This window comes from Bufo gargarizans, chromosome 2 (genome assembly GCF_014858855.1).
Source record: "Bufo gargarizans isolate SCDJY-AF-19 chromosome 2, ASM1485885v1, whole genome shotgun sequence".
Classification (NCBI taxonomy): Eukaryota; Metazoa; Chordata; class Amphibia; order Anura; family Bufonidae; genus Bufo; species Bufo gargarizans.
In genome coordinates this window covers 228,506,453-228,530,000 of record NC_058081.1, presented here as the reverse complement: position 1 = coordinate 228,530,000, position 23,548 = coordinate 228,506,453, and the positions used below count along the sequence as shown (strand labels likewise).

General features: G+C 40.9%; 1 protein-coding gene across 1 annotated transcript in view; it reads right to left on the bottom strand.

Annotated features, from left to right (window-relative positions):
• Positions 1 to 23,548, bottom strand: part of CAMK1D (calcium/calmodulin dependent protein kinase ID) — a 327,025-nt gene that overhangs the window by 9,771 nt on the left and 293,706 nt on the right. Inside the window, exons 5-9 of the mRNA XM_044276752.1 lie at positions 22,520 to 22,646; positions 19,552 to 19,627; positions 17,284 to 17,396; positions 13,365 to 13,443; positions 6,001 to 6,088 (exon numbers count right to left, since the gene is read on the bottom strand). Coding sequence (XP_044132687.1) covers positions 6,001 to 6,088; positions 13,365 to 13,443; positions 17,284 to 17,396; positions 19,552 to 19,627; positions 22,520 to 22,646 — 483 coding nt within the window. The remainder of the gene's footprint in view (positions 1 to 6,000; positions 6,089 to 13,364; positions 13,444 to 17,283; positions 17,397 to 19,551; positions 19,628 to 22,519; positions 22,647 to 23,548) is intronic.

The window sequence follows — 23,548 nt, the reverse complement described above, 5'->3', positions numbered from 1 at the left end:
TGTCCATTTAGTGAAATTTTTAGATGAATGTGAAAAAATGGAAGCATGCACTTGGCTGAGATCTGTGTTTTGCAGATCTGCTATTTAAGGACTGCAAAATGGATGTGGTTGTGTTCATGAGCCCTTACAATGATAACAAGCACACATTGAATATACCAAATTAAGACTAAGACAAGCTGCCTTCTGTACTATACAGCGTAATGCTATTCAATACAACACCAGAATACCAATTATATGCAGTTTTTAACTACAATAGCATATGTGAATAAACATATATGGGGGTTATTTATCAAACTGGTGTAACGTAGAACTGGCTTAGTTGCCCATAGCAACCAATCAGATTCCACCTTTTATTTTCCAAAGGACCTGACAAAAATGAAAGGTGAAACCTGATTGGTTGCTAGGGGCAAATAAGCCAGTTCTACTTTACACCAGGTTGATAAATTACACCAATACAGTAAGTCAAGTTGAAGAATCTATCTAAAAATGGTAACTGGCAAATGAGTATTTGGTTTTGTCCTGGAGTCAATATTTGGTGATAGGTGATAAGTATCAATCTTAGTACAACACCTTTAAGTTGACTCCATATCCTACCATGATGGGAAAATCATGACATTTATGTACTGTTTATATCTTTTTATTACATTACTTTTCAGGCTTATGTAGTACTTAATGGGAGTGTATCATCAGAAAATGAACTACTGCTTCAATGAAGCTTTTATGTTAGATATACCTTTACATATCTTTTAATATTTCTTGTGATTCTTTTTAAATTTACCTGTCATTATATTTCTAAAAAAAATCCTGACATCTTAGTTTTCACTTTCACATAGGCTGACAATTCCTGCTCTGTGGAGATCACTTTTCAGCAGTCATGTCATTATCATCTCAAGCAGGATTCCAATGACAACACCACTGTATAGATGACACAGGATCCACCAATGGGTGATGGGCAGAGCTTATCTACTCCCATCTCAGCACAGTAACCTCTGCACAGGTCACATTGCATGTCTAGAAAACTGTCTTATATAAGTCGCTATGATCCGCTCCACAGCAGCACAGACATACACAGCAGGAAGGGAAAGACAACAGGCAGACAGACAGGGTGTACAGGTACACGCTAGAGATCCACACAAGGGACAGGCGGAGAGAAAAAGACACAGCCAGCAGTGGGAGTTATTGCAGACACTCTAATAGGAGGGGTGATTTAAAGCATGCCTTGCACCAATCCCAGTTCCAGTTGGAGCATTAATGAGGAACACTACTGTGTGGAGACACTAGGGGGCATAACTACTGTGAGGGGACACTAATATGTGGCAGCAGTAAAGTGGCATAACTACTGTGGGGGCACTAAAGGGAACATTACTAATGTGTGGGGGCTAGTGTTGATCGAGCACAGTAGTGCTCGGGTGCTTGGGCTGAACACATCGGGATGTTCGGGTTCTCGACCGAGCACCTGAGCATAATGGAAGTCAATGGGAGAACCCGAGCATTAAACCAGGTACCCCCTGCTCTGAAGAGGGGAGGGTGCCTGGTTCATAGGAAAATGTCAGAAAATTATGGAAACACCACCGAAATGGCTCTGGAGCAGCATGAAGAGGATGTCTGAATGCATCTTGTACTTGCAGGTCGCTGCTAGGAACGATGTTGTCCGAATAGTACGCCACTTTTACAGATTGACAATAATCGATGTTAGAGGAAAAATTGATAGGAAACATTCTTTCCTGTATATTTACTTGTATATAAAGTGCAAGTGCTGCCAAAAATTACAAGGAAGAGGCACTTCGATACAACTTGTATATAACATAAAGGAGGGCCTCATTCACATTGTGGTACAATTGTTCATGTAATGGGACTCCTAAACTCATAAAGCCTATGCACTAAGTGAAAGGGCTGCCAAAAATTACAAGGAACTGGCACTCCAATACACCCTTTGTTACACATAAAGGAGGGCATCATACACAGCCTTGAAAATTTATGATTGATGGCCTGCTGGTGACCCTCAAAAACATTTGAAGCAAGGGCCTGTTGATCTGACCATCTAAAACATTATGGGCAAGGGCCTGCTGCCGCTTTGGTGACTCTAGATAACCTGGGGACGATAGCATGTCCCCGGTGACAGCGATGATCCATTCGGATGTCTGCCCTATCAACCATATACCCTTGTATATTCAGTACATTATAAAGTGTCTTTATGTTCAGCCGCTTTCCTTTGGTGGAGTTGAGAAGTCGTGGTCAATCCAGGCCTTGTTCATTTTTATAAGAGTCAACCTGTCAGCATTTTCAGTTGACAGGCGGATAACCTTATCTGTTATAATGCCACCAGCAGCACTAAATACCCGCTCAGACAAAACGCTGGCGGCAGGACAGGCCAGCACCTCCAAGGCGTAGAACGCCGGTTTCGTGCCACGTATCCAGCTTGGACACCCAGTAGTTGTAAGGCACCGAGGGACCATTGAGGACGCTGACACGGTCTGCTATGTACTCCTTCACTATCTTCCAAAATTTTTGCCTCCTTGTGACACTAGGCCACGCATCAGGGTGAGGGTGCTGGCGGGATATCATGAAACTGTCCCAGGCTTTGGAGAGTGTTCCTCTGCCTCTGTTTGAACTGCTGTGTGTTCCCCTTGTCTCACCTCCTCGGTTGGCCAAGGAACTACGGACTCTGCCACCAGCGTTGTCAGTTGGAAATTTTTGGAGCAATTTTTCAACAAGGATATTCTGGTATTGCACCGTTTAGCTTGTCCTCTTCACCAGAGGAATGAGAGATGAGAAGTTCTCTTTGTAGCGGGGGTTGAGAAGGGTGAACAACCAGTAATCTGTGTTGTCTAAAAGGCGTATAACGCGTGGGTCGCGGGAAAGGCAGCCTAACATGAAGTCAGCCATATGTGCCAGTGTTGAGTACCAACAGGCAAGACTTCGCTGTCATCATCAGGAGAATCACTCTCAATCTCCTCATCCTCTTCCTCCTCTTCTGCCCACCCACGCTGAACAGATGGAATTAAACTTCCATTCAAATGCCTGGGGTAAGGCCATTTGTACGCTGCGCTGGGGCACGGAAGTGGATGTGGTCGCTGATGGTGCTTGCGAGGTCCAGGTGCAGGGCAGGATGCACCTATGACAGGGGATTGGCCAGCACATAACACAGGGGAAGAGGAGGCAGTGGTGTGACCCGCAGACACATATTGTGGACCAAAGCGTTCGTCCCACTAATTACGGTGCTTGGATGCCATGTGGCGGATCATGCTGGTGGTGGTGAAGTTGCTAGTGTTCACGCCCAGGTTTATTTTCGTATGGCAGAGGTTGCAATCTACTATTCTTTTATCATCCACACTTTCCTCCAAAAAGCGCCATACTGCGGAACATCTACCCCTTGACAAGGGAGATTTCCACAAGGGGTTACTCCGTGGAACAGTTGCGGGCCTGTGTGGTGTGGACCGTCTTCTCCCTTTTTCCATCCCACTGCCCCTTCCAGCCTGCTGCAGTGCTGCAGATCACTTTCCCTCTGTACTGCTGTCCTTGCTCGGCTTTCCACCTTCCCAGGGTCGGTCAGTGACCTCATCGTCCATCACCTCCTCTTCCACTTCCTCACTCCATTCATCCACCTGATTTGTTGACCTAACCACAACCTCAGTGATTGACAACTGTGTCTCATCCTCTTCATCAACCTCTTGAGACAGTAATTGTGGTTGACTAATTGGCAACTGTGTCTCATCATCATCCACCTCATTAAACACTAATTGCCGTTCCCCACCGTCATGTTCTTGCGACTGTGGATGTTCAAAAGGTTGGGAATCAGGGCACAAGATCTCATGTCCCTCTTCAAGCGTGCTTGGCGAGAGGGCCAAATCAAGTAATGGCGATGAAAAGAGGTCCTCGGAATATCCAAGTGTGGGATCACTTGTTTGGCCAGACTGTAAATGGTGGGGGGAAAGAGGATCAGGGTGAGGATTGTGTTGACCAGACTCCTGGCTACTGAGACTGGACTTGGCGGAAGACAGGGTGGTGCTTAACCGACTGGAAGCATTATCTGCTGCAATCCAACCGACCACCTGGTCGCACTGGTCTGACTTCAAGAGTGGTGTCCAGCGTGGCCCTGTAAACTGGGACATGAAGCTAGGTATCTTGGATGATTGTTTGTCTTGTGCTCTGGCAGCAGGCACTGTTTCTCTGCCCCCAGGGCCACGGCCTCTGCGTGCATCAGCATCACGAGCACTTCCCCGTCCCTTACTGCTCACCTTCTTCATTTTAAATGTGATATATGCTTAAAGTATGTCACATGTACAGTAGCGTAGGATTTGGAAGTGTATGTGCAAAAAATTTACAAAGGTATTTGTGATGAGAAAACGTTATACAGGACAGGTACCACAGGTAATGTCACACTTCGCAGTGCCTACGGAAAAAGTGTACTGGATGTCACTGATATTTTAGGGTTGCGCACACTTTAAACAGGAGATGTGGCGGGGATAATTTAACTGTCCGCAGGGGACACCATTTACGGAAAAAGTCCACTGGATGTCACTGATATTTTAGGAATACCCACACTTTAAACAGGAGATGTGGCGGGGATAATTTAACTGTCCGCAGGGGACACCATTTACGGAAAAAGTCCACTGGATGTCACTTATATTTTAGGAATACCCACACTTTAAACAGGAGATGTGGCGGGGATAATTTAAGTGTCTGCAGTGGATGCTGTCTATGGAAAAAGTCCACTGGATGTCACAGATATTTTAGGGATGCGTACACTTTAAACAGGAGTTGTGGCATGGATAATAACTGTCCGCAGCGGACACCTTCTACGGAAAAAGTGTACTGGATGTCACTGATATTTTAGGGGTGCGCACACTTTAAACAGGAGATGTGGCGCAGATAACTTTACTGTCTGCAGGGGACACAGTCTATGGAAAAAGTGTACTAGATGTCACTGATATTTTAGGGATGCACACACATTAAACAGGAGATGTGGCGCAGATAACTTTACTGTCCGCAGGGGACACCGTCTATGGAAAAAGTGTACTAGATGTCACTGATATTTTAGAGATGCACACACTTTAAACAGGAGATGTGGCAGGGATAATTTAAGTGTCTGCAGCGGACGCTGTCTATGGAAAAAGTCCACTGGATGTCACAGATATTTTAGGGATGCGTACACTTTAAACAGGAGTTGTGGCATGGATAATAACTGTCCGCAGCGGACACCGTCTGTGGAAAAAGTGCATTGGATGTCACTGATATTTTAGGGATGTGCACAATTTACACAGGAGATGTGGTGCGAATAATTTAACTATCTGCAGAGGCCTATTACACAGTATTTTGTGCAGGATGCGGTAAAAATATATATTGCTGCTGTCACACACAATAGTCCTTAAAAGGACTTTTGGGTCCCTGAAAAGTTTTTTGTATAAAAATCTTCCTATTACACTCCCTACACTGTCTGTTATTTCCTTTGCACAGCTCTCCCTAACACTGAGCAATTTAGCGCAGGTTGCGCTACAAACATATATTGCTACTGTCACACACAATAGTCCTTACAAGGACTTTTGGGTCTATGAAACGTTTTTGTAGAAAAATTTAATTTAATTACACTCCCTACACTCTCTGTCCCTTCCTATGCTCAGCTCTCCCTGACTTAGAATGAGCCGAACTCCGGCCAGCCAATCACTGTAATGCCAGTAGCCAAAATGGCTACTGGCATTACAGTGAGGGCAGTACTTACCTGCACGTTTATTGTCTGCTTAGCAGCCACGAAGCCGCAAAATGTGTGGAAAGGAGACTCGAGCACTGCGCCCGAGCACATGCGGTACTCGGACGAGTACCGCCATGTGCCAAGCATAGCGATGCTCGAGCCGAACTGGTATTCGGCCGAGCATGCTTGCTCAACGCTAGTGGGGGTCCAAAAAATAAAAATAAGAACAGATTAAATTTGAATTAGTAATAAAAATATAGATGACATATTTCCTTTAAAATAGCAGAAAAAAGTTATTTTGTAATACTTACCCTCCATTTGCTTTTCGCAAAGTTTTTACGGATTTGAGCGCTTACAGATTCATGTATGTTTTTACAGAGGGCTGTATCTCCAGCAATCCTGAAAAACAATCCAAATACAGATCTTGTATTTTAGCATTCACACTTTTATAAACAGTGATAAATCGTCTCAGTAATGGACTATCAAATTCAAAGGCAAAGTGACAACACAGAAGAACATCCACACAGTTGCAGAAGTCTCAGTGGTGTAATTTGAAGCTCCTAGGTCCCAGTCCAAATCTGTAATAGAGGCCCCACCTACTATTACAGGTCTCCCTCCCATTGCTTTGCCCATGTAACTCGCTGTCCTCACTGTAGTTGTGGGAAGTGATTTGCTGAATATAATGTGGGGGGCTTAGAAAACATCACTTAATTGGTAGATTGTCTTTCATAATGTTCTTGTTTCAATTGATCTTAAAAGCTATAGACACCTTCAGAGCAATTTTATGATTGCATTTTACTCATTTTGGGCTAAAAATAATTTTTTTCAATTGGTCTTTATTAAAAATGTTCAGCCATTTTTGAGTTACAAGGGTTAAAAATCTGTTTGTAGATCAGAGATAAGGCTTCACATGAGGGGAGATGGGACTTAGAAGTGATACTCTACAAACAGACAGATTTGTATACCTTCTATCTCAAATATGGATGAACATTTTTAAAAAAGACCAATTTAAAGAAAAGATTTTTCGCCCAAAATAAGTAAAATGCAATCATAAAAAAAATTGCCCTGAAGGTGTCTATAGCCTTTAGCTGCTTTATTACCAGAGTGTTTACCTCTCTGCCAGGCCATTTTTCAATTTTCACAATGGGCCTATCTAACTGCAAATAACTAATTCATTTCTGAGCCAACCTACATGCATTTAATTAGATTTTTCGCAGGACACATTTAAACTTTCTTTGTACCATTAGATTACAGATATTATATTTTTTTTAAAAATATTAAAGGAACAACTGTGAAAATTATGAAAGAAATGTATATTTTTCCTTTCTATCAATTTTCCTTTCTTATCAACTACAATAGATTTCAAGACAAAACATTTCTAAAACCATTACCGTATGTTTGTACAGTGAAAATTAATGCTACTTGTGTAATTTTTCTAGTGGCTGGGCCCACCGCAAGACTTCAAAGAACTGGATCACATTTTGGATTTTGTCAGCCTATTCGGCCCCTTTCAGAGGAGCGAGTGTCACACTCCGGACTCTCAGCGCAGCTCCCGTCCTGAACTTCCAGCAGTGACGGGGTCCCATAGTATTATATTGATTTATGATGCTATGTAACTCTTACAGTTCTGAAATGTATTGGATAACACTGACAGCATTATGTCAGTGCTATCTAATACATTCCACAACTGTAAGGGTTACATAGCATCATAAATCAATATAATACTATGGGACCCCGTCACTGCTGGCATTTTAGGACGGATACTGCGCTGCGAGTCTGGAGCGTGACACTCACTTGTCTGAAAGGAGCCTTAGAAACTTCTTTAAAGTGACTATTTTTTTAATGATAACCCCCTAAGCAATTTATCTTGGGAAAGATTGACAGTTTAAGCTTTTGTTTTTATTTTGTTTTATAAATGAAAAAAATGAGTGCTTTTGTATATTTTATACACACAAAGTCTGCTATACTATTGCAAATATATTTTTGATAAAAAATTTGTATTAAAGAGAAAGGGGAAAAAATGCGTGTCTGTGTGTGTGTACGCAGTATGCTATACTATTGCTAACTAGTATATAATAGTATACTATTATCCTATACTATAATAGTATATAATAACTATAGCTTTACATTTTTTGTTTTGTAAATTTATTTATTTTTTCACTTTTATTTTTTCATGAAAAAATTAAATTAACCACTTCCTGCCACAGTCAGAATTCACAGACAGCAGGCTCACAGTTCACTTTACAACCAGTAGGGGTCATGCTCACATTAGATCAGATGCTAGGGAGCTCTTCGGCTGGTCTCTGGGATCTTTACTGTGACCGCAGCTGTCTAATGACAGCAAGGCCACAGCAATCTGCAGTGCCACGGGTGCTGGCACATCATAATGGAACCCGATGCTTTTATATGGTGGGTTACAATTAACAGCTTTTTTATAAAACGGGCAGTAGTAAAATATAACTTTTAATCTAATATGTAAAATTGAAAGCCCACAATTCTGTTCATAGATACCACTACCATTGGGCGAGTGTCACCAGTGGTCGCTACCATCAAGGTATATTGCCTACAGTTGGAGGGAGAAAAAAGGGAGGTAAACTAACATGGAAAGGCAAACTCTTCTTATCAGATAGTCTACACAGTGTGGGGGATTAGCTCTTTCCCGTCTTTGCAATCACACACTTCTTCACAGACACCAGGATTTAGGGGCCAAACTGTGCTTTATTGTGGCACACGGCATAAAGAAAAACACACAAAGCCAAAATAAAATACCTTGCTCATCAGGGCCCTATCTAAACACATAGGTTTCCCTGACTCACCTAAAGCGTACCACAGTTCACACCAGTGATGAGATGGGCTTTCCCAGCCCAACCTCCAGCAGCCTCCAGGCTGCTCCCAGTGTCTCTTGGGGGATAATGGTCTCTCAGCCCTCCTGGCTCAGACCACACAGAGCCACTCCAGCCTTCTGTGTGCAAGTCCCCCAAAGTCCTCAGCCTGGCCTATCTGAGACCACAGTGACAGAGCCTCACCAGCCTTCTGTGTGCAAGTCCCCACCCCCTCTCACTCTGAGGATTCCTTTATCCCCAGGTGATTACAAATCCTGCCATATATCTCCCCTAACAACCATAAGGCCTGTCACTGCCTCACAACAGGTGGTGACTAGCTTCAAGTATTGCACACCTTCAGGTTGTTCTCCTCCCCAAAGGCGGGGAAACTGCTGTATTCCACTGACCAGAACCACGCTGCTGTATCACCGTCTGGTCCGTGTATGTGTATATAACCGAGAGAGACAACCAACACCAGACACAGGGTATATTCTACCACTAATAATGAAGGGTGCAAGAAAACCTATATAAGTGCTCAAGTAGATAGATAATAATAGATGTATGTGTCTCTACGCATTTCATCTAGTTTATAGCTCCAGAATCATCGGGGGACACGGGGCTGACACTACATCAATATGGACAGATTTGTCCTCAATGTGGCCATCCAGGGCGGTGTATGGTCCCACCTCCGGATCCAAATACCCCTTGTAAGATGGGAGGTGCTGTGGCAAGGGTTCTCTCCCAGAAGTGATGTCTGCCATCCCTTATTTGCCTGTGGCGTCTAAGACTTTAAATTTTACATATTAGATTAAAAGTTATATTTTACTACTGCCCGTTTTATAAAATTTGCTCTGCACATTGCTGTAGTCTGCTCGGACCATATAGGCCCATAAAGCAGAACAGCTTTAGGCTGCTTTTTGATTGAATTAACAGCTTTTGCTTCCTGATGTATAAAGTCATGCAGCGGTGAGCAAATGGTTTATTTTACTATTTTATTTTTAAAGGTATTTATATGTTGTATTTCAAATTATGTATATGTATTTATAATATTGTATAATTTTATGTCAGCATATAACTGAAACTGTTCAAATCCACATTTCTAACATAGTTGAAACATCATACAGTGAAATTTTGCAGACGGTGATATGCTAGAAAATATTGTACATTATACTAAATAATCAGAATGGGAAAGCTAGGCGCCCATCTCCACGTATATGATATTTCATAAGTGAAAACATTTTGTTTTACATAAGCAAGAGAAATTCAGTTTATTTAATATAGCTACAATGTAATGTGCAGAAAATATGCATAAAAAGTCTTACTGATAATATTTTGGAAAGATCTATGTATTAGTCTTTCCTAGAAAAACAAACACGCGTGCTTAAATACATAATTACAATTACCACAAATTTATATGAATTCTGAAACATTTCAGAAGATTAAAATCACTTTCTCCTAAATAGGTTATCTGTTTTAATCTGCTATTCAGTTAGATCTGCAATAGTTTGGCACATAAAAATAATTGAAATTTTGTGGCAGGAGAAAACGGTTTACAGAATATATGGTTGAAAATGCACGCCACACTTTTTCCACAATTTCATCATGTGCTTTCCTTTGCAAAGGGTGAAATTCTTACCTGAAATCTACAAATCGAAGGGAGAATTTATCATTGTACGTGTATTTGAAGTTATTTTTAGATTGGAGTTGCTATATAAGCATCTGTGCCAAATGAGTTTTCTGCCAAATCTGTATGGGGCTTCGTACAAAACCCTGTTCACTTGCATTCTATGTATATGCCATGAGTGAACAGTTTTAGAGTTGTGTTGAAGGATACATTCCTATGATGGTGCTGGTATAAAGTGTCAGCAATGGATGGTGCTAGGTGTGCTGACATCGGAAGTACCCTTTTTTAAAGGGTAGCTAAGCCTTTGCAGAAACAACAAAGGTGCAATAGTTCTTCTCAGAGCGCTCTGTACCTTCAGGTTTCATCGGCTCTGCTCCGCTCTTCCAGTGTACAGAGTACAGATCCTAAATACTTTCTATGGATCCACACTCTACATGCTAGAAAATCCAAGCAGAGCCGATGAACCCTAAGGTGCAAGCACTACTATTTGGGCATTCAATGATTCTTTAAAGGCCTTGTCTGGGAATAAATCATTTTTACAGGATGCCCAAAGCCTGCCTCCACTAGGTAAAGAATCATACTTATCTACTCACCACCGCTTCGGTCTTTCATGCTTGCCCCAGCATTTCCATCTTCAACTCTGCAGATTGTTTACTTCCTCCCCAGCATGGTCACCTGCTCTGCTGAAGCCAACAACTGGCTTCAGCAGTGATGTGTCTCTTGTGGGCATGTGATCACAGTGGTAGGCTGCAGCAGAGCAGGTGACCATGCCATGCCAGGGAGGAAGTAAGCAAGCCACAGACCAGTAGATGATTTATTCCTGGACAACACCTCTAAGGGTCCATTCACACGTCTGCAAATGGGTCCGCATCCGTTCTGTACAGGTGCGGACCCATTCATTCTCTATGGGGCCGGAAGAGATGCGGAGAGCACACTATGTGCTCTCTGCATCCGCATTTCCGGAGCGCGGGCCGCGGCTCAGCAAAAAAATAGAACATGTCCTATTCTTGTCCGCAATTGCAGACAAGAATAGGAAGTTCTATGGGGACGGCCGGGTGTATTGCGGATCCGCAATACACTACTGACGTGTGAATGGACCCTTAGTGTTACAAGTAATAGTTATAAAAATAATGAAATGAAAAAAAAATTATCTGATTAAATTTGTGATCCGAAAGTTGTTGCAAATATCTACACAATAATCATAATAAAATAGGATGGTGCATAAATTATAAGGTTTGAGCTTTTGTTTTGCGACTACTCTGTTCTGATGTTTGCATCTTTCCTTTAGGCTCCCTAGATCGTTTATGACACGGGGTGATGCACTGCACCACTACATATGGCATAAGACTGTGAAAGGATATGGCATGTTAGAAAAGTGTTTTATGGCATATAGTGGATGAGATTGCCTTCAGTATAAGTGTCCCCATGAAATGCTACTTTATTTTGATAATTTACACAGTACATGTGAAGCAGAAAAAGTCTATGTGAAAGCAGCAAGGCAAGTGGGTGTAACCCAGTTTTATCAATCTTGCTCCAGTAGCGGGGTGCAGTAACATCTCTAGAAAAGCAAGTTTTGTAAATGTGTTCTAGTAAGTCTCTTCATGCCGATTAAGGCGCTCTCTCCCCAAGGAGAGTTAGTTACCCCAAAAAACTTTTCAAACAACATTGGTGCAAATTATGGCAACACAGACTCGCAAGACTGACTTTAAAGGTTTGCCATATAATAAATCCCTCCCTATGTGTTTACTGAACAGTGGCTGTCCAGGCACATGCTGCGTAGTACAGGAAAGACAAAAAAATACAAGCTGCGTTACATTGTACATTCATATACTGTAATGCGCTTTTTTAGGAAAGCAATTTAAGGAAGCTCTCTAGATTACAACTGTCAATGAGATGGGACCATGTGTATTAGCTTTAAATTATATGATGCATCAGAAATTAGGAAAATATAACAAAATGGCTTTATCTTGTTATATCTGCCCTTACAACCCTAGCTGCATTATATTATGTAAGTGACTGACCAAACCTAGCTACCCCCTTTCAGTTTAATGCAGGATGCTTTCAGTCTGAAAAGGAGTAGTGTGCATAAGACAACCCTTTAAAATGATACAACTTGGGTTGGTATGGGCAGCTAACATGATACAAATTAGGCGGAGTTCACACTTCAGTTATTTGATCAGTTATTTCCATCAGTTATTTTGAGCCAAAACCAGGAGTGAAGCTACTCAGAGATCAGATGTAATGGAAAGATCTACACCTGTTCTGTGTTTTTGACCCGCACGGTTTTGGTTCCCAATAACTGATGGAAATAACTGACCAAATAACTGAAGTGTGAACTCTGCCTAAGGGTCCATTCACACGTCCGTTTTTTCTTTCCTGATCTGTTCCGTTTTTTCAGGAACAGATCAGGACCAGATCTGGACCCATTCATTTTCAATGGGTCCTGGAAAAAATCGGACAGCACAATGTGTGCTGTCCGTTTCCGTTGTTCCGTTCCGCATGTCCGTTTAAATATAAAACATGTCCTATTCTTGTCCTGAAAAATCGGATCCTGGTACAATACAAAGTCAATGGATCCGCAAAAAACGGATGACATTCGGATGTCATTCCGTATGTCATCCGTTTTTTGCGGATTCCGTTCCTGGAAACACATAACAAATTATTATTTTTTTTTTTTTTTTTTTTTTTTTTCAATTTTTTTTCAAAGAAATCCAAACAACTTTATTTGATTATTGAAATGTATACATGCTCCCGTTTTTTGCGGATCCGCAAAAAACGGATGACATACGGAAACATTTTCAGGAACAACGGATCCGCAAAAAACGGACCGTTTTTCAGGATGAAAAAAAACAGGACGTGTGAATGGACCCTTAGGCCGTGTGCCTTCTGCAATTTGCGGAACGGAACGGGCGGCCCATTGTAGACATGCCTATTCTTGTCTGCAAAACAGACAAGAATAGGACAGGTTATATATTTTTTTTGCGGTCGTGTGCATGAGGCCTTAAATGTACTGGCTTTTTTTGTTTTATTTTCTTCATTTCTAATTAATGATATCCGCATGCAGCCAGTGCTGCAGTATTAGAGGAATGGCCATCCATTCCTTCTTAGCGGCTCTCTGCTCAGTTATTGGAGATCCAAATGTAGTCCCCTATATGACATCTATGTGCCCTATGCCTTGATGAAAAAATGATTATGCCTTATGCAGATAAGTTCAGTAAAGTATAATTACCATGGATGTCTCAGGGCTTGTTCACAAGTGTATCTCTTGTTTGGATCCTTTTCCATCAAATGGCTGATAAAGTCTTTAGCTGTTTGGATACAAAATCTAAAGTTTATATGGGACAGACGCTAAATTCAGCTCTGTGATATAAGGCAGCTTGCTCTAGTGCAGTTGTAATTTGGCTGTTAATTTATTTTCACTTGTTGTGACGGAAGCCTGTGATTGGCTGCATCGGGCACGTGTCACTCTGTCGACAGATGTTAATTTCAGCGCTGCAGGGAGAGAAAGAGACGGCCAGGGAGCAACAGAGACCGAACCCATGTAAGTATGGTCGGCCAGTCTGGAAGGTCTGTATTAGTCTTGGATAACCCCTTTAATTCATACGATCACATGCATAGTGAGCCGGGTTCACATCTCCACAATTTTTTTCGTTATTCGACTCCGTTAGAGTGGCAAACAATGGATATGACAAATGTGCTGGATAGGGCATATAACTGACCCGTATGGAGCTGATCAGAGCTCCATGGAATAAAATGGAGTCCATTTCGTTTCCATTCGGAATCTTTTTTTTTACTTTTTCGTCCAGTCTTTTTAATGGGGGGATCCCCATTAAAAAGACCTGCAGCTGCTTGGATCTTACAGCTTGGACTATCCATATGCGAGAAGCTACGCTATCTGCATTAGCACGGACCCAAAACACTTGAAAAAGGAGTATATCCACTCCGAAATGCGTTGTCACTCCACACTTAAATATTAAAAGATTTTAATAATATCCACTGGAGTCGCGTTTGCGCCAAGAGGTATCACAGTTGTGTACTGTCTTGGTACATATCCCCCCATTGAACCTCACATCACTCCTCTGGAGAATTTGGCCTCTCCACCCACGAGGATTGAGAGATACCGGCAGCACCGACCCACTGATCTCACAAGTGTGGTGCCTCTGATGCACAACACAAAGGTGAGCACATTAATTGGCACCCATCGTGTTTGATTTACCCCATTATTTCATACTATCCTAGGAGCACCTTTCCCCCTTTTTCGCCACATATACCTTTTAATGGAATCTGTGACAGAGGCTCCAAATGGAACCTCCAACATAGATGTAATCTCACCCTTAAAAAATGGTTTAAAAGTGAAATTTAGAGTAATTGGTGGAGACCATTTAATCTTTATTTCCATAAATCTACATGTATGTCGCACTGAATTAAAGGGGTTGTCTTTATGAGACAGGTTAGAGGAGAACTACAGACCATAGAGCAAGCCACTCTGATAGCCTCAATACACCCATTTATTTTATGATCACCTATTCATTTGAATAGTTGCAATGTCCCCAATAGTTTCTATGTAATACTAAATGTCCCCAACATTTAGTATTACATGTGGAAAAAATTATAGGCTTTAAGCCAAACCCATAGCAGGCCACCATGACAGCTTAAATCTAAGAATTTTAGTTGTCACGTTTTTGAAACCCTTTCTTAAAGAGTTTTTTTTGTTTAATGTTAATAAGTGTTAGTCATTACACAATCAAAAGTACTGAAGCATTTGTTTAGTGTCTTCTCTCCTCTCTGCACGACACAAAGGGAGATGGACTCAATGTAAAGTCTATGGGCCCATCTTGCACCTGCCTTGTACAGCAAGGAAAGAGAGCATGCTCTTCTCTCCCCTCGTTCTAGAGATTGATGGGGGTCTCAGTGCTCAGACCTCCACTGATCTAAACTTTTGAGATGGCCCTATAAATAAATCAAAAGTTTACTGAATGTACAGTGCCGCTTTACAACATATTTTATGCTGATCATGCTGGACCGATGTACATAGCTTATTAAAGAGGACCTATCATTTTTCCTGAAATGTCTGTTTTAGCAATTACTGCCATTCACCATATAATACCAATTTTGGACCGTTATTATTTTCATAGAGCTCTATTTTGTGCCATTTCTCTATTATTCCTCTAGAAATTTACGAATGAATTGCCAGAAGTCTGCAATGAGGGTCCAGCTGGGTGTTACCAGTTGGAGGTGTCTCTGCACAGTCTGACACTGGCATTGCTGATTACATAGAGTCACACTGTGCAGGGACAGAATTGTTATTACATTTGGAATGCAAACTGTTACTAAAACTGATGTTAGGACTCTATCTTTTTATAAGCTGTAAACCTGAGCTCCAACCTGAGAGCAAGAAGACATTTTGAAAATGATAAAGAATTAGGCTGGGTTCACACAGGCGTCACGTTTTGGCTCAGGATGCGTCCCGGGTGCATTGCGGCAAACCCGTGCGAGTAGGTACCCAATTGCAGTCAGTTTTGACTGCGATTGCATTCCGTTGTTCAGTTTTTATCACGTGGATGCAATGCGTTTTACACGCGCGTGATAAAAAACTGAATGTGGTACCCAGAGCCAAACTTCTTCACTGAAGTTGAGGTTTGGGTTCGGTGTTGTGTAGATGTAATTATTTTCCCTTGGCCCTTTGCTGACGTCACTGAGCTCATCACATGGTCCAATTAAATGGTCCGTCACCACGGTGATGCACTGTGTGATTGGACCATGTGATGTGAAGTCACCACAGGTCCTTTAGCTGGCAGCTCATGATTAAAGAAGAGATTGGCAACTACGCGATCAAGAGGAGGAGGTGAGTTAATTTTTTTAAATTTTTTAACCCTCAATTGACCTTCTACTAAGCATTCTGTATTAAAGAATTCTATTATTTTCCCTTATAACCATGTTATAAGGGAAAATAATACAGTGAATAGACTATCTTAGCAACCATGTGTGAAAATCGCACAACATCCGCACTTGCTTGCGGGTGCTTGCGATTTTCACGCAGCCCCATTCACTTCTATGAGGCCGTGATAAACGCACAATATAGAGCATGCTGCGATTTTCACGCAACGCACAAGTGATGCGCGAAAATCACCGCTCATGTGCACAGCCCCATAGAAGTGAATGAGTCCAGATTCAGTGCGGGTGCAATCCGCTCACCTCACGCATTGTACCTGCGCGGAAATCTCGCCTGTGTGAACCCAGCTTTAAAACACAATGACGCACATTTACTAATATGATTGCCCCTAGAATTTGGCATAACATTTGGTGCATTTGTGGTACACTATGTTGCATTAAATGTGTTGTCCACCTTTGTAGTGCTTTTTTCAGACCCGCCAGTGTGGCCTAACCCACGGTGGTCACCTACTTACCTGACCAACTGCTGGGTTCCAACTCCATTGCTACCCCTTGTGTACCCGCATCAACATCCTGTTTGATGGGGGTCACTTGACCGCCGCAGCCAATGACTGATCGTAGTGGTGACATGTCACCTATGTGTCACTTCACTGGGTCACATGACACATGAGTGAAACATCACCGCCTTGGCCAGTCATGTCTCACATCAAAAAGGATGCTGACGCAAGTACACATGGGACCAGTGGCGCACGAGGAGGAATGATGGAGCTGGAATCAGGGCTCAGGCCACCTTGGGGCGACACTGAAAGTAAACCAATAGTTGGTGTAAAGTTAGACAAAAGTGTCTGATCCATGCAGTAATGTATTCTCCAGTGTGAACCATGGTGATAGATTTAGGCTACATGCACACGACCGTATGTGTTTTGCGGTCCGCAAATTGCAGATCCGCAAAAAAAACTGATGATGTTCCGTATGGCATCCGTTTTTTTTTTTGCGGATCCATTGTAATAATGCCTATCCTTGTCAGCAAACTAGAAAAAAATAGGACATACACTATTTTTTTTGCGGAGCAACGGAACGGACATACTGATGCGGACAGCACACGGAACGGACACGGAAACAAAATGCGGTCGTGTGCATGAGGCCTTAGACTAAGTTTACACTGTCTGCATTTTAGACAAGATTAGTAAATCTGCCGTTTTGTAAAGCTCTTTATTCTTAAATACTTAACATATACATTTCAGCATTTCTCTTACCTGAATCTGATATATCATCCCAATATGGAGAGTCAAATTCGTAATCTGCCTTCAGAATCTGTTCAAACAATTTTGAATCATTTTCATCATAGAAAGGCGGATACCCACAAAGCCTGAAAGGATAGATACCGGTATATCTAATATTATTATGAGTGAACTGTTTTCCACACAAACTCATGATATCAAAACAAATTATCTTTAATAATCATAATAATGAAATATGATTGTTCCCCATTTATTGTCTACTGTAAACATGAGCAGTGATCAAATTTATTCATTTTATGCTGAAATGAAAGAAGAAAAAAAACATTTGGGCAGCAATCTAATAGTGTAAGCAGGCATCTGCCTGCAATGGGCATGAGAAGAGGGAAAGCAAAGACAAAGTCTTAAACTTCTGTGTTGAGATGTCACTACACTTTCTACATCATCCAATTACTGAAGTAAGATTGTGACCAGGAAAATTCACAGTTGATAGATCTGAGAGTCACTGTACACACAATTTAATTTCATTCAATACAGAATGGTGTAGTGCATTTCTAAATCACTTAAAAATATGCCTGCATCTACCTAAAAAAAAGCTGTAAAGTCAAGGCCACTAGGGGTCTCACTTCCACGTAATTTGCAGTCCACAGACTGTTGTCAGGGTAGAGATGTGGGGGGTGTCAGAGCTAGCTTCTGAACATCATAGAAGCCTCCTGCCTTTCTGTGTGATTTATCCCTCCTTATCAGCTTTCTGAGCTCCCTAGAAGAAAGCATAGTGGAAAGTAAGGGAACTGAGGTCACTGCATTCAGTGCTGACAGAAGGGAGACGCCCCCTGCTTCTGAGAGAAATGCATCTAGCTGTGCAGCTTAAACAGGGAATAATATGGCTGAAAGAGACTTTAGGGAAGCCTAAACATAACTGTTCCTTCACAGTTATGATTTTACAAAGAAGCACAGCCATTGTGTACTTTAAATCAGCTAAATAAGCTAACCACAGCCACTTCTCCACGCACTTTTCAAAACTTGAGTGAGTGATGTAAAAAGCAAAATGCTGCAAATACGCCTAAAAATGGCAAACTATATGTTTTTAAAGCCAGAAATCTTGAGTGCTGTGGCTGGATAAATTCCATCTGTGTCTCTAAACTGTGTTAAATTATTACTATGAACACAACACAATATTTGTCCAGTGTAGTATATGCTATCCTTTTTAACAATATGTGTACTATATTATTATAGAGGAGGTAGTATGTGACTTTACTAATACTGAAAGTGACTGTAGTTACATGTATACCTTTGACTGCAATGTATAAAGCAGGGGTCAGCAACCTCTGGCACTCCAGCTGTTGTGAAACTACCAATAAGTAGAAGTCTGTATAAACGGTCATAAACCAGCTGTGTAAAATATGCATATACTTGGTTTTCTACAATTTGACAAAGCAATGCAGACACTGTTACAAAAGAGCAATCTGTACAAAAAAGGCTTTTGTTATAAAATCACAGGAAATGTCATGGACTCAAAAGAACTCGTCTGACTAACATGCTTTGCCATCAATAGTGTATTGAATGCACAACAAAGCAAATAAAACAGTCTGGAGGTAATTATTATACATTACTGACTGGCACTCTAGCGAGACAGATAAAAATATTCTTGGATTACAATGTGTCATATCTCTGGTAATGGCTTGTGTTCAGCTATTTCTTCTAAATATAGTCTGTTTCTCTCTATGAATGGCTCAGATTTCCACACAACACTACTTATTTGTAAATTATGTAATCGTCATCAACTCTATTGGAAACTAATGTTTTTGGGCAGCATACAGACTGCAGTTTTTATTGTTATATTTATAACATGTATGATTATTACTGAATCTGTCAGAAGTTTTGACCATGCTAAAATGCTGATTATGGTAGGTAGGAGTTTGGCAGCAAAAATGTTAAAGGGGGAGCTTAAATGTGTGGCGATCTTGCAGACTGCATACTACAGAATATTTATGTGAATTTATGTGACATGGTCAGGAAGGGGTTAACTACATTGAATATTGTACAATTACTACAATGGTGCAAGACTCTTACTATTATTTGTGAATAATTTATCATCTTTCTGTCACTTTGCGAAAGAGAAAAAGTTTTAGCAAAGAAAAACCAGGTTTCCAATTTGGAAATATACTCCATTTTACCAGACATGTACCAGAACAGTGCATACAGTTCCATGGTGGGTCAGCCATGATAAGTCCCCCAATTCAAACTAATATGTGAAAGAAAATTTGTGTGATAAGCAGTACTTACAGAATGTATGCAATTACGCCAATGGACCAACAGTCTACTGCTTTACTATATGGTTTCTGGGCTAGGACCTCTGGAGCTGAAAATATGAAAGACATACATTAAGTGTACAACTCATGGACCTGCCCTTATCAGACATTGGGGGCATATCCTAGCGATATGCCCCCAATGTCTGAGATGGGAATAACCCTTTAATAGCAAAACTAAATTACTAAGCAACAGATGTTTCACATAGTCCTCTCACTTTGTCAAGAGCAAAGTAGCTTACTTCACATACACTTTTTTCAGCTTTTTTGCTGAAAATAAAAAAATAAATTCAAGTGCTTTTTGTAGCATTTTAACACATTTTTAGCTCCTATAGCGAAACCTATTGTAAAAATGCTACTGACTGAATAACAAATTTCATATTTCCACATAGACTCTTTCATGATCTACCTATACTCAGGACTGTAACGCTAACAAGGAACTTTCCTCTGTGTCCAGAGAAAGGAAGTTTCTGCACTAACATAGAAGACGATTCTTTACTGCAAGAGCAGTGAGACTCCGGAACTCTCTTCCAGAGGAGGTGCTGGGATCATTTTCTTGAGTGTAATAAGTTAGAATTAATTGAAAATACTGTACAGGTAGCACTACTGCGTCAGGTCTCCTGGATGGGTGCTCTCAGCCAACAGATTCACCCAATCTATAAAAAAGCTGAATGTCAAAAAGAGGCTGGGCACTCGCTATACCTGGAGTAAGTGGCACTTTAATTTTTAGAATAGTCAGATACGATAAAAAACATATTTAAACATATACAATGTTTAAAAACTCACAGTAAATATATACAATGGTTAAATTATTTACTTATACTTATAGGTTATATGCATTTACTGTGAGTTTTTAAACATTGTATATGTTTACATGTTTTCTATCGTATCTGACTATTTAAAAGATTAAAGTGCACTTACTCCAGGTATAGCGAGTGCCCATCCTCTTTTTGACACTAAGGCTACTTTCACACTAGCGTTCGATCGGATCCGTTCTGAACGGATCCGATCATATTAATGCAGACGGAGGCTCCGTTCAGAACGGATCCGTCTGCATTAAAATGGCAAAAAAAAGCTAAGTGTGAAAATAGCCTCGGACGGATCCGTCCAGACCTTCAATGTAAAGTCAATGGGGGACGGATCCGCTTGAAGATTGAGCCATATTGTGGCATCTTCAAACGGATCCGTCCCCATTGACTTACATTGTAAGTCTGGACGGATCCGCACGCCTCCGCACGGCCAGGCGGACACCCGAACGCTGCAAGCAGCGTTCAGCTGTCCGCCTGTCCGTGCGGAGGCGAGCGGAGCGGAGGCTGAACGCCGCCAGACTGATGCAGTCTGAGCGGATCCACTCCATTCAGACTGCATCAGGGCTGGACGGCTGCGTTCGGGTCCGCTCGTGAGCCCCTTCAAACGGAGCTCACGAGCAGACCGATGAACGCAAGTGTGAAAGCAGCCTAAGTTAGAATTAGTTAGAATTATTAGAATACTAGAGAAGAGTCCATGATCCAGGGAGTTATTCTGATTGTGTGATTGGAGTCAGGAAGGAAAAAATGAGCAAAATTGGCTTAGACTTTATGGGGTTTCTTGCCTTCTTCTGGAACAACTTTGCATGATGATAGGCTGAACTGGATGGACACATGTCTGTTTTAGCCATACCAACTGTGTTACTATGAACTTAATAACACATCTGGCTGCAGCAATTTGATTAAAAATATATGAAAAACAGCAGTATGTTTGAAACATTACAAAATAAAAAAAATGCCACTAAACTACTTGCAAATCTAAAAAAAAAAAAAGTGCAAATGAAGTTGTTCTAAGGGCGATGAATCATAAAATATATTATACCTATTAATATTTTTACGGGCAAAATCATGTACTCAATGAGTAACATCTTGAATTTAGATTTTTTTTGCTGGTTTGCATGTTTATTCATTTCTGAAAATGATTGTAAAGTCATTTGTCACAGTAAGCACAAATAGCGGCTTTTGTTCACTACGTTACATGGTCTATCTGCACTTTGCATATATCTAGATGTCAAGTCATTTCTACCAACTAAATAGATATTCTGGAGACATTGTAATGTCACAAGACAAAATCACTGTTTACTGAATCTATTTTTAAAGTAAGGTTAATTTTTTTACAGCTGTAATTTTTTTTTGCCTTTGGCTAAATTCTGTGGTGGATTGTGCTGAACATTCATGCAATGCCACTTAAATAATGTCGCTGTGGCCTGAAGTTTCTGACTGTCCTTGTCACAGACTCTTGCATTATGTTAAAATTTTGTCTGAAGAGCCCTTCTAAAGCACAAACGATAAATGTGACCTACTAACACAAATTACATCAAAACCGATTTTTAAGGTAGCATAAAGTAGTGACTCTCAATGTAAGACACGCACTGCCATGTCCTCAATATTCATGAGCTGAAGACTAACCCTGGTCTCCATCTTCTGATTGACAGCTTTCTTCCTACATTATGCATAGGGAGAAGTCTGTCAATCAGAAGCTGGAGAGAGGGGTTATGTCTCATTCACATGTCAGTGTTCAGTCAGTGATTTCCATCAGTGATTTTGGGCCAAAACCAGGTGCGGCTCTAAACACAGAACAGGTGCAGATCTTTCCCTTATACCTTATCTCTGTGGAGGCTCCGATCCTGGTTTTGGCTCACAATCACTGATGGAAATACCGGACCAAATCACTGACGTGTGAATGAGGCTTTAGTTTTGTTGACCTCAGAAACAAAATTTAGAAGCTGTAGCTGTCTCTGACAAAAAACAGACCCCTTTTTAAATCCCAGACAACTCCGTTAATTAATTATACGGTATGTGGCCTGGAATACTATGAAATATTAATTTGGACATGCTTGGAGTTGTAGTTTCACAGAACTGCTTTATTATTACAGTAATAAGATTTATGTTTATCCAGCTGAACAATGTGTCACTTACCAACATACCCAGGTGTTCCACAGGCTGTGGACATCACATCTCCTTTACCTTCCATCTTTGAGAGACCAAAATCACTTATCATAATTTTTGACTCTCCTTCTTGACTGAAATATAGTAGATTTTCCGGCTAAAAAGAAAGAAATGTGAACTAACATAAGACATTTGAAGCATTTCCTGGGAGATAACCTGGACATTGTCAGCAGCAGTGGAGAATAGTTGGAGGTGAATATCTCGTTTATGTTTTTAAGTCCTTCTGACCAAGCTGCCAACGTTTTTATCTAGCTGGGACACCGGTTAAAAAGGACTGTCTTACTACAGTATTATATATTCTACATTTCTCCATTAAGTCTTGTAAAACATAATTTTTCTACTGGAATTATTTAAAAAATTTGTGTCTAGATAATTGGTGTTGATTTATTAGGGATGATGGTTTTATAAAAACCAATATCACAGTTGGCCAGACTATGGTATTTTCTCTTGCTCTAAATATAAAAGCTATTCAGTAAAAGGTAAGACAAGACAAATGATGCATTTTAACTATGGTGGCGATGAAAACAAATATGTGGATGTTCATGCAATCTAAAGTTGTTATAATAGGACAGAGACATGACAGGTTGGATACTTTATCCCACAGTACATACATTTGGACATATTAGAGGATTACAAGCTTGATACTGGCGCCCAAATATTCTTGAATACATTCCTTCAGCTATACCGTAATTAAACATAATTCCTTTGGATATAATACTATGAGGCATCCTACTTCTTTGTTGTTTTTGTTCTGCTATACTTTTGTTTCATAACAGAAACTTCAGTCTATAAGTCACTTTAGGCTTGCAGGGGGGCCTGTGAGCCACTCTGGCGTCCTTGAGCCATTCATGTATTAAGTAGATGGGCTTTCATATGAATGGCCACCCTGAACATTTACCCTACAAGAGGTGACATTGCTGTAATCTGAAAGTGGCTGTCTCTGATTTGACAACCCTTCAATAGCTTGTGAAGCAAAATATATCTTTCCGACATATCCAC